Here is a 15,240-nt window from a genome sequence, read left to right as displayed (position 1 = left end):
ATTAAACTATATAAATTCGGTACTCTTGTTTATTGGTTTATTTGTTTATCTCTTTCATATAAGTGTCGTTGGTAATTTAATGTTCCATAATAATGATAATATTAGCAACATTAGTCAGTGGTATTAATTATATTAAAAATTTTTGTTATTCCTATTTAATATTTTAACTAGTCCAGTTTTTTAAAATTCTCTTTTTCAAAAATTCCAACATTACTATCTCTACATATCGGACTGTCCTAATAATCACACATTACAGTATAATTGACTTATACCACCAATGTACTTTAATTGTTATTTTCCTTTTCTAATTTAATTAACCATAATTAACAATATCTACGTATTAATTTGATTGATAATTTGAAATTTAAGCATTTTTATTTTCTGTGAAAGTCTTTATTATCATTTAACTACTTAGAAGTCCGATTCTATATATGATATTCATATATCTCAATTATCTGTATTTAAATTCATAAAACTCCAATTTTTACTAATTCAATTAATCTTATATTCAATTAATTAATTAATTCGCGTTTTGAACTTTATACTGAAAATGAGTAATTAGGCCTTACAATGTACCAATCACAGCTCGAATTTTGTTTCCGTGATCCGCGCCAAGAGGGGGATCATTCTGCCTCTTGAAGTCCTCGTCGGACCGCCGCCGTCGCCGCCGTGCACGGTGGCCGGAAAATTCCAACAACCCAGAATTTAGCCACGATCATACCTTTCGACTCAAAATTCACTAAGGAGTCCATTTCCGGCATTGGTTTAGTGAGATCAACCCTCTAGTTGGTCGAATCAAGCTTGACAGCTGCCCCTCACCACCGTTCATGGTGGTTCTAGTTCCTTCCACCAAAACCCTCCTTTCTTGGACGGAAAATGTTCACACAAGACGGAGGAATCGATCGGAGCTCACCTTGAAGCTTCACGTCGTCGGAATCGCCTGGTATCGCCGGAGATCGAAGGATGAGGACTGTCGATGGAGACAGTCTCGTTTCGCGTCACTGGAGGTCCGATCGGAGCGAGGGAAGGCTGGAATCGTGCCCAGTATCGCCAAAGGAACCGATCGCCACTTCATCCTTGCTGAATGGTGGCCGGAAGCGAGAAGGAGAGGAAAGAGGGAGGAGTCGCGCGACTGGAGAAGAAGAAGGAAGAAAAGAAGAGAAAAAGAAAGAAAAGAAAGAGGTCTCTAGACCATTCCGGTTCGATTCGAATCGATTTGATCTAATTTAATGATTCTTGCTCGATTTGCAGGTTTTTCACTTGATTTTCAGATTATTCGTGTGGTTTTCAAAAAATCAATTTGATTCCCGGGTTCGATTCGATTTATTTTAATTATTTAGTTAGGTTAGAAAACATTTCCTCCATTCACTCAATAATAATAAAAATAGTAATAGTAATGACATTTGATTTTAGAATAATTAATTTATATATATTTATAATAGATTAATCACTGGTGTTTCATATTATTTCTTGAAAATTTTAACTGTTCTCAAATCAAAAATTTCCGAATAATCTCTTTTGGGCTTGGGCTCAATTCGAAAATTTGGGCTCGAATTGAGACTATATTACATTTGCAGCCCACACGGCCGAAATTTGCGATTTTTGATTTAATAAAAATTTAAAAGTTTCGAAAATAAAAATTCGGGGTATTACAATTTTATAGCGAGTTAATTATTTTTTACATTAATTCTAAAATAAATCAAATTAATGAATTTTATCATTTTTCATTTTACTTCTTTTTTATTTCTCTCTATAAATTTTAACATTTTTAATCTATACTCTTGAACATATGTCTATCTACTAATTTTTACTCTAATAATTAAAAATCACAGTTATATTTTTTTAGTACTTGCACGAGGTATCCAGGCTCACGCCTGTTTTAACAGTCTATAAATCTGACTAATCCTCGCTTACCCTCGGAGGGGCTGGCCGAGGAAATTTGCGTTGTGGAGGAAGTTTGCGTTGCGAAAGAAGTTTGCGAATAATCAAACCTATGACATAAGTCATGGTCATCAACAACTATATTTTTGTTCATTATTGATATATCTTAACACAAGCTAAGCTAATGCGGAATCTATTCTGGGCGTGGACCAGGTGCGGAAGCAATTCCAACGGCCGCAGACTCTTCAACTGGCTAAGACGCTGAAGCAATCTTAATATTTTTTTAATAGTATAATAAAAAAATTTTCATTAATAATCTATAAACTATATATATATATATATATATTTTTTTTTTTTTTTTCAATTGTTTACTTTATTTTTTTTGCACGGAAATATTGCTAGTAATATAAAAATATGGGACAAATAGAAAGAAAATATGATATATATATATATATATATATATATATATCATTCTAACATGTAAAATAAAAAAATTAAAAAAAAGGAAGGATGATAAAATTTATCCTCCTAAAAGGTTTTTGGTGCTTCAGAATTATTTTAGGTTGATTACTTTACAAATCATATTCATACTTTTGCAGTTAATAAATATCTTGAGTAATTTTTTAAATACATTTTTCTATTTTAACATTTAAGGGAAAAAGAGGAACTTAAGTATATACAGATCTCAAGTTGAAATGTCCCTTTTACATGAATCTCCGGTTCGGAACCGGTGGGAATCAAAAGTCTGCAGTCTGATTTTGGTTTCAAATTTGAGGCAGCGGTTTTAACTTTTGAGAAACTGTAAACCAGCGGTTCCAAAAACCAGTTGAAACAGACAGTTTTTTTTAACTGGTTAGAATCGATGGTTTCGATGGTTCAAATCGGCGGTTCCACCTGGTTTCAATAACTTTTTTTTATTTTTTCAAATCTTTTTGTGAAATCTCTAAATTAACCCTCCTAACAACTATATAACGGTTAGTTTTAAGAGTATTCGTGGAAAATTAATTTTTTGGATTTACTATAAATACCCCTTTTATTTAAAAATAAATAAATTAAGTTCAAGCCCTTTTTCTAAAAAAAAATAAGTTCAAACCTTTTTTTTAACAAAAAAATTTAGTTAAGCCTTTTTATTAATTTTTTCTTAAAGTTATTTCATAAATATTTAAATTTTAAATTTTCAACGAGAAAATATTCTCTAATTTTTTATTTTATAATTATGCGATTCGCTGGAAAATCAATCGGAGAACCGACCGGAATCGTAATTTTGGAACATTAAGTAACTGAAATCGGAACCGTAACCGTTCGATTCCAAATCGTAACCGAAACCATCAGTTTTCGGTTCGATTCCAAACTGTATCCGGAACCGTCAGTTTCCAATTCGGTTCCAGATCTAGATCTTTTGGAACCGGAACCGGCGGTTTTGAAAGCGTATCCACCCTGCTTTTATCAAACTCAAAATAAGTAAATAAAAAGAAAGCATTGAATGTATCAAGATTATACTCAAAGATATTATTTGAAAATAAAATTTAAATTACTTTAAACATAAAATATAAAGAAAATTTTAAGTTCCTTATAAACCAAATAAAAAAAATTCAACTTTAAAATAACATTCTATTTCCAATTTATGAGTGAACCAATCTATTAAGAATGTTAATGATCTGCCATAAACCATCGAGACCAATCCAAAATAATAATTTTTAAAAGATTAGCAGTTTAATTTAGTTTGAAAAATATATAATAAAAAAAAGGAAAAATGCTAAATTTAACCACCCCCCCCCCCCCCCCCCCTAACTTGGGTCTAATATCAATTTGTTAAAAAATCACATTTTTTTGCCAAAAATAATCTCAGTAATTTGCACAAAAGGATCAAATCACTTATATTTTACCTTACATCTTGGTAGCGCATATCACGCGGTCAAACTAAATTTTTAAATTAAAAAAATTGTTAAAATGCCTAAAATTCTTTAAACTACACATCACACCGTGACTTTTTCACTTTGTCTCTCTCGATTCTCATTTTCCTTTAACAGCACAACGATCTCTGCTATAAACTATGAAAAAGGAGCATCTTTTTTCTTTTATTTTGCTTGAGCAAGACTTGTTCAGGAAAGATAATTGACCGAGTTCTTGACTCTAAATCTCTAAAGAAAAAGAAACTCAGTTTTAATTTGATAATATTTTGTTTATGATGCGTCTTCAATGGTCGCTGAGGCAATTAATTGGGTTTGAGGGTGAAATCACATTATGGATTCACTGCTTTGACTGCCTCTGCTGCTGTGAACTTATTTGATAGGTTTATTTCAAGTTTAAACTTTGTTTCCAAGAGATAGGTACAATATGAGTGATTTGATCCCTTTTGTGCAAGTTACTGAGATTTTTTGGCAAAAAAGGTGATTTTTGACCAAATTGAATATTAGACCCAAGTTATGGAGCACTGAAAAGCTAAATGAAATTCTTCTGGAAAAAAAAAATAAAAAAAGCTAAATGGAACACTCGACAAGATTACAAGAATGCTATTGCTTATCATTGCAGCTGAAATAAAGGTCCAAGATCCTTTCAGATGTATCTTTTCCCATTTCTTCCATCATTGTTCATTTTCGTTTTCGCTTTTTTTTTCCCCATTTAAAAGATTTTCCAAGTTCAAATCAGTGACTAAGTTACAAAAACTTTCGTATCAAAGAACTGTGCATTGCCTTTCCAATGATGGAAAGAATGCCTCCACTAAATGATGTATTGAAAATGTAGTACCTGCACAAGTTTGACTGCTCCATCCCTTCAAGAGGGTATCTGCCAATACAAACCAAAAATGGCAAATACAATCTTCAACAAAATCTGAGATTCTCAAAAAGTCAGTTCAGAGGAAGATGAGAACTTACTTTTGAAGCATTTTAAAGCACCAATAATTGAGATTTGTGATCAATTCCATTGAATATGAAAGTCCCAGAAATAGGAACAAATTGTCTTGTTATAAGCTGTAAAACATAGAATGAATGCGATCTTAGGAATGTGAGAGAGTCACATGAAGATTAATATTATAGCAACTAGACGATACGGACTTAAAAAAGAAAAAAAAAAAAGGGAAATGGTTATATTTTAGATATAAAATATACAATCATTCTATTTTAAATTGTAAAATGAACTTAGAGATAAATTCATCTCACAAAAATATGATTCCAATATAATTTTAATAATATCAATCATATTTTCTTAGTTGAAATTAGCACATTGTAAATATTATTCATGAAAAAAATTGTTACTGAAGCTCAATTTCTTCATATTTTAATCACATTAGTCCTTGTAAATTTAAAATTTTTAAAAAATAAAACATGTATTTTCCTAATTGTGTTCAAGTGTCCAGCACTTGTAGGACACATGTTCTTGTTCCAAGAGTGTTTGACATGGGCCCTTCATGTGCCCTAGGTCATCATACTTAGGGCTCAAACAACAAAATATGCTAGGGATAAAACTGACCTTGATCACTTCTTGCGATGCAACTCCCCCGATGAAGGCAGCAACTGTATGGAGCTCTGAAGCACCGAATCGGCACATTTCATTGATTAGGTCCTCAGTCAAGGGAGAGCCGTTGCAACCCAAGTCACTGAGTAGACTAACAGCTGTAGTTTTTAATCGAGATATATCCTCATCCATTTCCCTGCAGGACAGCAACCATTGAGTTAAACTTACACATGCAGTGCTCTACTCATTATCTATTGAAATGAAATTACTGCTCCAAAAAGAGAAAAACAGGAAAAAAAGAAAGCCACTGGCTAGGCTATCAGGCATTACCCATCAAACTGCCCAGGAAAACTGTTATAATTAGCGGCAAAACGATCAACAGCTCGAAGAAGGATATAGAAGCCCATGGCAACACTGCAACAAAGGGAAGTAAAATACATCTCTGTAAGCAAAACAAATTGCTCTTCTATTTCCAAAAGGAGGGAAAGGAATTCGAAAGAAAGGAAATACGTAATTGGAGAATCATAAATATAATAATTGATGGGGGCCAAAAATAAAATAAAATGGAATTTGCTAAATATTTAACTAACAAACGGATTGCACTGTGATAATCTGATAAATCGACCTCAAATTCCCCTATCAACAGAGAGAATAGGGGTTCAAAACAGACTATTATGTTGATCCTTATTGATGATTTCTGGGTTCCCAAAGTCAGTTTTATCAGAGTGGAGGGATAGACAATGCAACTGCAACTTCATTTGCACGGAAATATGCACTTTGGTTTCACATCAGAACAATTCATCTAATTTTTGAAAAGGTTTCATATATAATATGGCTATAAACTGATCGTAAAATATAATTTGTTGAAGATTCAGTTGAGGAGAGTAACCAGAAAAATTGAAGTAAATTAAATTAAAAGTATAGACAATCATTTCAAACCCTCTAAACAAATCTAGGAACTCAAAACCAAATCAAAATAATTAAAACCCAGTACATCAAGCCTAATATCAGAACCTATCAATTTTCCGATTCACAAACCAACCCTTAAGATTATCAGAGTTTGTACACAAATCTTTAAGTTTCAAAATTCATTTTGCACATCAAGTGGTATTTGCAACGTAAAATCATAATAAACTCAAGGTCACCTGTAATCCTCATCAGTTAAATACTTCTGCAACCGCGGTAGGGAAGGATTGTTGAACTCATCCTCAATGATGCGGTATCTGCAAACCTACAGAATTTGAAAACTCTCACTACCCCCAGTCAAAGAATAATAATACGTATCTCAGAAGTAAAATAACTGAATTTTATAGTAGTTATGTAACATAATACACATTTTTAAAAGGAGAATTTAAAACCATTTTTAGTTATAGAATTTTGTGTTTTCATTTTCCAATTTTCTTTTCTCCATTTCCAAATTTTCTACCTTTCTATTTTCCAAATTGAAGACAGAAAACGTGTATATTTGTTCAGTTCCCCAATTCTTTGTTTCCATTTCCACTTTGTAAGATTTTAATTAGAATTTTAATATTCAATAACCATTATTTTGTTGAAAATAAAAAAAAATCTAAAAGTGAATACTTAAATAATTTTATTGTTTGGCATTAATGCATTTCACAAAAATTGGTGGCATTTAATTGAATTCCATGTTTTATATGTTTCGATCGGAAAAAATAAATTAGAATTCATTTCCATGGAATTCGTTATAACTAAACTCAAACTCTATTAAATTCAATTGAATTTGAAGTGAACTCCATAAAATTACACATGTTTTTGGATTAAAATGCCCATATCGAACCCATGCACAAAAGTAGTTGGTCCACCTTCTCTATTTAAGTTCATTATGCACTTATCAATGACACTAAGTATGTTGTAATATAAACAACCTATATGATGAGGCATGTGAATTAATTTTTATTAATATATTATTAATTAGTTTATATATTTGTTAATTATTATAAAACTATTAAGTATAAGATTTTGTTTTTTCTTTTGATAGAGTTTAAAATTATTATTTTTTAATGTTAATATTAAGGGTAGTTTAGGAAGTAAGGAGAAATTAATTCCAATTTTGAATTATACCAAACATCAACTATATGGAAATCAATTGAATTCTGAATTTTAAGTTGTATCATATCAATCACAAGAATTTATTTCTAAATGAATTTTAACTAGAAATTATTCTAAATGAGTTAAATAGCAAATATTCATATATTAATAAATGAGTTATTGAAAAAGAAATTCTATATAATAAAAAAGAAGGTATCATTAGTCATATAAACATATATTTTTCAATCTAGAAATACATTTCAATTTCAAATGCAAACTACTTTAGAGATAATATTATTAAATGCTTTGGTGTAAGAATATAAAATTAAGAGAAATTTATACATTAATAATGAGTTACTGGAAAAGAAATGTTATAAAATGAGGGATAGCATTAGTTACGTCTGATACTACCATTCTATTTCCAAAAAAAAGCTGGTTTAATAGTTAAATTTAAAAAACCATTGAAGTATATTATTACCATTACTAAAAAAGGAAGCAAAACAAATTGAACAAAGACAATTTTTTCTTTCAAAAAAGAGCCACTAAGATCCAAACACAGCAGCAAAATCATTAACATCCTTGTAGCTAACAGGACCAATATTCATAATATATAGACCTAGAAGTTCGAAAAAAAAAAAAAAAAGAATTCTGTTTCTCGGATTTGAACCCACAAAATGTATGTAGCTTGCACAAATTTAGTCTAAACTCTAAAGGAAACAGAGAGAAAAAAAAGTTTTCCAAGGCTCACTCTAAATTAAGAAAAATTGGAGGTCAGTAATTTTCCATTTGGAAAATTTTTACAACTAAACATCCAACTGCATTTCTCAATTTTCTTAGAAAATTTTCTGGAGAACAAGCCCTAAGGACCTATAACATCAAGACTAAGAAGTGATAGGCATTAAGAAAATGTCCTCACATAATTTGTGATGGCTGTAACATAAAAGCCTGTCTTTGTTTACTTAATGTTAATGACCATTTCTTTTTCCCTGTGATAGGCATTTAAGAAAATGTCCTCACATAATTTGTGATGGCTGTAACATAAAAGCCTGTCTTTGTTTACTTAATGTTAATGACCATTTCTTTTTCCCTGTGACAACTCATATCACTCAGACATGCATTTTTATTCATACTGTCTCAAGAGTCAAGACACTATCTGTAGTAATATTAGATATTTAATCTTCCTTTGTTTTACAGTAGTTATTGATGTTGATTGCTAGATAATCTATAAATCGTGAATTAAATTCTTCATATGATGCATTTCTTAAAATGCACCTGCGTTTCTTAAAATGCACCAGCATTTCTTAAAGTCTAATCTTCTTGAATATCTTTCACTTAATTCATTTCACATTTTCTACAAAACAGAAAATAAAATCAAACGAGCAGCAACAGGCAACAATTATTACATTACAGCTATGATGATCCATTTCCATTACATGCAATCATATAAGCCTGATAGTGGTTAACGCTGCAATTTAATTACATGCTAAAACAATTGAGCCTTCAACAATCGCAGCTATACTACTGCCATTGCAGAGTAAACTGGACGATTTTTGAGAGGCATCTTTTTATAGTTTGATCATTGGAATTACCAAAGAATCATAACACTAGTTATGTAATATATACAGTTTGGAGTTATTCTAGGATGCAATTATTTAACCAGAGACTTTGAATCTACATGGCACTTGCATATAAATGGATGGTCAACAACTAATAACTGATTAAATAAAAAATAAAAAGTTTAAGTTAGCTAGATAACGACAAAATTTATAGCAAACAAAGCGTATATCAAAAGATCACCTTTATTTTTCTAGCATTTTTGCAGAAGCTCTTTATCACCGTTTTCGAGATGCTATCAGGATCTCTACCAATTTTCTTCAGTATATTCCTCGTCCGTCGCTCAATGATAAGAAAATCAGCCTCAGCTTTTGCTTGGTAGGTCTTCTGCAAATTTACATAAAGCCTGCAACACATTTTATATGATTCTTATATAAACAAATTGTTATTCTTTTTCTCTTACAGAACCTGAAATCTGGAATTGAAATATAAATATGGACAATTTCTAGACACGTTACTCACTCAGTTGAAGATGTCATATCAGGTATTGAACCCTCAAGAGGAGCCTCTCCACCACCTTCATTCACAATGAACTCCTAGAAATGTGAGCAACTTCAAAAGTGAAATCTCATAAAATTTCTTGATGGAATCACATAATCAGATCCATTAAATTTATGCATATCACAGAATAAATTAGAAAGAGCAATGCACAGAACTAATCCTAAAATCAGCTCAATGAACTCTAAAGCAAGCAAATGAGTTTCCATCTGAAGAATTATATGAATTTTACAGTGAACACTATCAATTAACCATGATAAACTAAAGCAAACAGACTACAACAATCAAAGGTCCAAGTCATAATGTAATTTGTCACCTTTAAGGCAGCTAACATCACCCAAAAGTCAGAGGAATTAGAATCAACTTCAGTGCAGCCATCAGTAATTATCTGCTGCAGATCAGAACCTAAGATGAACAAGAGAGAGGGAGAGAGAGACACATATATGTAAACAAATTAGCAAAGATTCACATGGAATCAAATATTTTCCATGTCCATTATTAACGCCACATAGATCTCAACATCAAACTTTAAAAGATAAGATACTCTAAAATTACAGAAAACTAAAAATAAATTGAAATTTGTTATAGAGGAAAAAAGAATCTCCATGCACTTAAATTTTTCTGATTGTTGTTTCTCCATGCAAAACGAGTTTACATGGAAGTCACCAAATGTACTTCTGAAGGAGTCTCTAGCACATAGCACTACAGATGTCTTCATTTTTCATCAAATTAGTAATTGTGACGTTTAGTCATCAATTGATTCCCAGTTCAGAGGTCTGCATTTATTAGTCCAAGTAATGAAGGTCTTGGGAGTTTCTATATCAGGTTTTCCTGTATGGAGTTCAGAGAGAATATCAGAAGAACCTGCAGTAAATTTCCAAGGATTAGATCATTTCAAAGTCCTTCCAGGCAGGGTGGACTTCTCCAACACATTTTTTATTAATTTATCTTAACTCTATATTCTCATTTCCTAGGCTGCATCATTTAGTATCAGATCTGGTTGCTGACTTTGGTAGCAGTCATATCTTATCCTAATGATCCTAGTGTTATGACTGTAACCATTGGAGAAAGGCATGATTTACTTCTAAATTGCTCAGGAACCTCTCCAATTGAATTGCTCTTTTGGAAATTAAAAAAGAAGAAATACTGCTTCCAAAAAGACCTCAAACTGCCCCAGTTAAGTCTCAACAAAATGAAAGTTGAAAGAGAAAATATTTTTCTTACTTAAGGATATAAAGGATAAATTCTTGAACAGTTAGCAAAGCTTCTGACAGATTGCAGAAAACAATAGAAGATTGCAAGAAAAAGAAATTTGAAAAGGAAGAAATTAGAGTATTCAAGACGATGTTGAAGAGGCAAATGCTTTCATTTTTGAGAATAACCAGCAGTTGTTCAGTGCTCAAGAAATTTGATAATAAACAACCTGGTGACTACCTAAGCTCTACTCAACTCAACCAAGCTTTCCAAATTAGTCGGGATCAGGTATATGGATTATTTTCCCAATGTGTCAGACAATGAATGAGGTAAAGAAGCCTGTGAAAGTTCCAACACAAAGCAACACCACCATTGGTATTTGTTAATCTAACAAAATTAGATGGCCTTTATGAACCTTGAGATTGTGCAATCACAAGAATTTAAAACTTAAGGGCTACTTTTCCCTCAGCTGGAAGAGAATAACGCAGATTCATGTATGAAGAAAGGTCAAAATCAAGAACTTCTAGATATAGATGAGGACAGCCAAAACTTAGAAGATTGCACTATCAAAGTTGCATTTGCTAGGCTTGGGGTTTATTTTGTGATTTTGTATTGTACATTAAGCCACTAAATGCAGTCTGTAACAAGTATACATAAGTCAAAGAAGTTCTTTAGTTTTTCATTGTTAAACATGACCTGTAGGGGCAATTATCAGTTCTGAGCCTGCATTCATTAGTCTTTAAGTCTTGAAAGTTCCAAGTTCAACTTCTAAAAGTCTATACACAAGGTTTTATTGTACACTTATGAAAGCATGGAAAAATAAGAATAAATAAATTCCAGAATCATTAGAATTTTCTAGGATTAGAACTAATCGTGGTGTGTCCAAGGAAAATCTACTCCTCCCTCAATTATTCCCATCCTAGAATTCCATCCATTTTTTTTATGTTCTATTTTTCAGGACCGCATCAAAATCTTGCCAAGAAAATTTAAATCCATGCTTTTGACTATTTTTACTCACTAATTCCTCGAGGAGCAAAGACTTTGAAGGAGGCCTCGATAGCTTCTTTATAATTGTCTTCATCAATTGCAATCATCTGGGCTTTGAGAAGGTCCTAAACAATTCAAAAGCGTGAGTAAATTAAATTACTGGACATCAAAACCAACTGAAACAAACAGGCAAGCTAAGAACAAGATTAAACCTTGAATTGTTTTTTCTCATCCCGAGTTGATGGAAGGCTACCGCCATGAGCTTTGGCCCACTCCTCAGCCATCTTGACAAGAATAATTACGTAAGGTGTGTGCTTATGAGCAACAGGATCTACCACATTCAAGTCAATACTTTCTGCAAAACTGTTGCATATAATTACAGAATAAGAAACTTAAAAAGGTGTTACAACACCAATGCAGGTTAAGAGAAGTGATAATATATTTTTAACATCACATACTCCAGTAACACCATTGTGTCTGTGCACGTGAACTAAATTTCTGTACCTTTTGAGCTCAGGCCATGGGTTATTCAATCGAAGATCATCCAGAAAATGATCAGGCTTTGATTCAATCACTGTATGTTCCTGCAACAACGAAGTAAAGTCAATTTATAACTACTTGGATAAGATCTGATTCCCCAACAAGATGATTCCCATTTTTAAATTCTGCAATTGTTTGATTAGCCGATATGACATGTCCCCTGAAGAATTCATGCACACTAGACTAAGTATCTATTTTTTGACCAAGAATATGGCTGAGATGATTATTTTTGAAAGAAATTACAAGCAAATGTAGATATAAAGGGTTTAGTAGGTTATCCATCCGCTGTCCCCTTACTTAAATGATAGTATATTGATTGTAATCTTAGTTTGTGGAATATCATGGCAGTTCTCAAGTTCTGACAGATTACCTTCACACTGATTCTAACAAATCCAGTAAGGCCATAGGAGCGTGCAAAAATCAACATCACATTTGCCTCCCGACAGATTTTATCAAGCTTTACCATTGAATCTTCCACCAGCTGCAAATGATATTAGGAAAACTCCATGAAATATACCACAGATAAAGAATAAAGATATTACAGCTAGCAAATCAAGATATCCAACCATGAAATCAATGGGATTTATTTTCAAAAGCAGACATTGAGGAACCATGCAAGAACTTCAGAAAAATGGACCACAAATTCCATAATTGCACCATTGATATTGGCTTATCAAATTCATAACACAAAAATGTCAAAGCTTTGGGCAAAATGCATGAATAACTATGGCGAAGCACATTGCAATGCCAAAGATACCACTGTTAAGATTAAAAAGGTGGCAGAATGAATTTGATAAAACAAGAAATTCCTTCATATAAGTACTAATCTCTTTAATTTGGAAGCTTAAATTTCTCACAGAGATAAAATACCCCATGATGAGGATAATATTATGTACCTGGGTGGCTACTACCAACGTAAACTGAGAAAAAAAAGATGGATTTGTCTCAATTAATGCCTCAGGATGCTCTTCTATAAACTTGGCCTTGACAGCATCATTTAGCTCTTGAAGAAATGCACAAACACATTTTGCTTTAGATTGCCCAACACTTGATTCATCCACTATCAAATCAAAAGGAAAAATAAGCACAAAAACATAAAGATAAGCATATAGGATGTGATATCAGAAAAACATACCCATGAAATTGTTTCCGAGATCACCGATTTCAACTTTAGATCCATCGATCACTGTGATCGATCCAACCCCACCAAGAACAAGATTTTTTAATGTCTCAGAACCTGTAGGACCACAATTAAGCAGGCATATGCTTGCTTTCTCTAGGGCCGCCTGTCCTTGCTCACCCCATATCCTAAAATATCAAACAAACACTGATCTGCTAATTGGAATTTTTGAATGCAAAAAAACATCCACAAAGCAAACACCAGGCAATTCATTTTTCATATTTATCGTTTTCCATTTACAAACTTCTTGATTGCTATATCTCTGTTATTTGGCACATCAAAACTTCAAATACAAGATAGGAAAAAAAAAATAGAACAACACTTCAACCATATTAGATCAAGCATTCCACCAATTAATTTCTTCTCCTTTAAAAAAAAAAAAGGCCAGAAATTTAAAAGAACAAGTTTTTCTACACCACAAATTACTGACCATCAGCAAACACATATAAGTGCAACCAATGCAAGAACTTGTAAATTCTCAATTAGACAGTTCATTCCAACCCAAGCCTTATCAAAAGCAATTATGCTTTATAGCTTCCCTGCTCAATTTGACCTCTCCTCGCCACATTCCCTAACATAACACTATCATAAACCATAATCCATTATAATTCTACCCAGAAGACTACTGTCTACAAAATTCTCAAATTGCAAATGTAATAAACAATAAGAAAAGAAAAAGAAAAATGAACTTTTCTTTGGATAAGATATTAAGATACAAATAATGCAGCAAGCTATTTCTAGAAAAGAACTATCTTTAAAAACTCAATACTAGTTTATTCCTTTAACTTAAAATTTTCATTGAACAAAAAGGCATTAACAGAAAGCTAACGAGTTTTCAAATTACAGTGCTGTGATTAGGGCACGTAGAGCGAAGGAGAAGGAGAAGGAGATGGAGAAAGAAACAAAAACGACGGCGAGTGAGAAGCTAGAGAATGATCAGTTACCTGAGCTGGCGATCGTATTTGGTTTTTGGCTCCGCCATTAGTGTGTTCTTTTGATACTGTTAAATCTGAGGTTTTGTTTTGCTGCTCAGTGCTAAGCTCCGCTTAGTAGCTACGCAGTGGTGTGAGTTACTGAGTTCGGTTTATCGAGTTTGAGAATCGGCACGCCAACTCACCTCTTTCTTTTATATCTCTAAAGACTATGTAAATTGGATTAGGATTAGGACTAGTGGTTATTTAAAATGGTACAAAAACATATTTTTCTTACAATTAAGTCCTTTAATTTTAATATTCTTTTCGATTAGACCTCATAAAATCATTAATTTGAGATATCAACCCATATCTACGTGGAATTAAATGACATTTGGAGTATTGTTTGGGAGTTGGATTATAAGTTTTTGTTTATCCACTAATAAGGTACTTTTGTTTTCAGCATAAAGCTTTCAAGGTTCAATGAGACAGAAATGAAATTAAATTTAAATTATCAAAATATAATAAACTTTTGAATTATACTCCTTCTGTCTTATAATTTTTATTTTACTTTTTTTTTTCATCCGTCCCAAAATTATCTTATTTCCTTTTTAAAAGTGAATAATATTTACTATTTATTTTTATTTAATTTATATTTTTAACAATAAATATAATAATTAAATTCTTAGATTATTATTAATTAAATATTAATATAAATAAAATTAACTTAATCTTCCAATAAAATTTTATCTAATCAAATAGTTGAATTTAATATGTATTATTTAATAATTTTTATAGATACTAATATAAGAGTATATTAGGAAAAAATAAATAAAAATTTATAATTTAATCATATTAACTAAATTTTTTTAATCTACAAATCAAAATAGAACATAAATCATGGGACAGAGTAACAAATTAATGTTTTGT

The 15,240-nt window shown here is 31.7% G+C and overlaps 1 protein-coding gene across 2 annotated transcripts; it reads right to left on the bottom strand.

Moving 5' to 3' along the window:
* Positions 1-4,383: 4,383 nt before the first annotated feature.
* On the bottom strand, positions 4,384-14,540 carry LOC105636447 (NEDD8-activating enzyme E1 regulatory subunit AXR1). Of its 2 annotated transcripts, none has more exons than XM_089725170.1 (15): positions 14,344-14,540; positions 13,355-13,546; positions 13,116-13,279; positions 12,590-12,700; positions 12,184-12,263; positions 11,892-12,042; positions 11,711-11,804; positions 9,815-9,903; positions 9,463-9,536; positions 9,184-9,346; positions 6,483-6,568; positions 5,668-5,751; positions 5,353-5,533; positions 4,758-4,853; positions 4,384-4,668 (listed from the first exon to the last, which is right to left on the bottom strand). In XM_089725170.1, exons 2-14 carry the CDS (start codon positions 13,356-13,358, stop codon positions 4,770-4,772), a joined length of 1,365 nt encoding a protein of 454 aa, XP_089581296.1. In that variant the 5' UTR covers positions 13,359-13,546; positions 14,344-14,540; the 3' UTR covers positions 4,384-4,668; positions 4,758-4,769. The 2 variants fall into 2 exon arrangements, with proteins under 2 accessions (XP_089581296.1, XP_012075110.1); XM_012219720.4 differs by having other exon boundaries at positions 13,355-13,527.
* Between the last annotated feature and the right edge of the window lie 700 nt (positions 14,541-15,240).

The sequence above is a fragment of the Jatropha curcas genome, chromosome 8, assembly GCF_041381405.1.
Source record: "Jatropha curcas cultivar XTBG-Jc1 chromosome 8, XTBG_Jcur_1.0, whole genome shotgun sequence".
Taxonomy (NCBI): Eukaryota; Viridiplantae; Streptophyta; class Magnoliopsida; order Malpighiales; family Euphorbiaceae; genus Jatropha; species Jatropha curcas.
Note: the sequence above shows the minus strand (reverse complement) of the source record. Positions and strands in the feature narration are given on the sequence as shown.

Bases quoted from the DNA above. Each gene is read 5' to 3' on its own strand.
- LOC105636447 (XM_012219720.4), bottom strand. From the start codon at position 14,381: ATGGCGGAGCCAAAAACCAAATACGATCGCCAGCTCAG. The intron at 11,805-11,891 runs GTTTAATCTTGT...TGAATTGTTTAG, and splicing joins ATGAGAAAAAACAATTCAAG to GACCTTCTCAAAGCCCAGAT. The intron at 6,569-9,183 runs GTGATCTTTTGA...CAAATTCTGTAG, and splicing joins AAAATGCTAGAAAAATAAAG to GTTTGCAGATACCGCATCAT.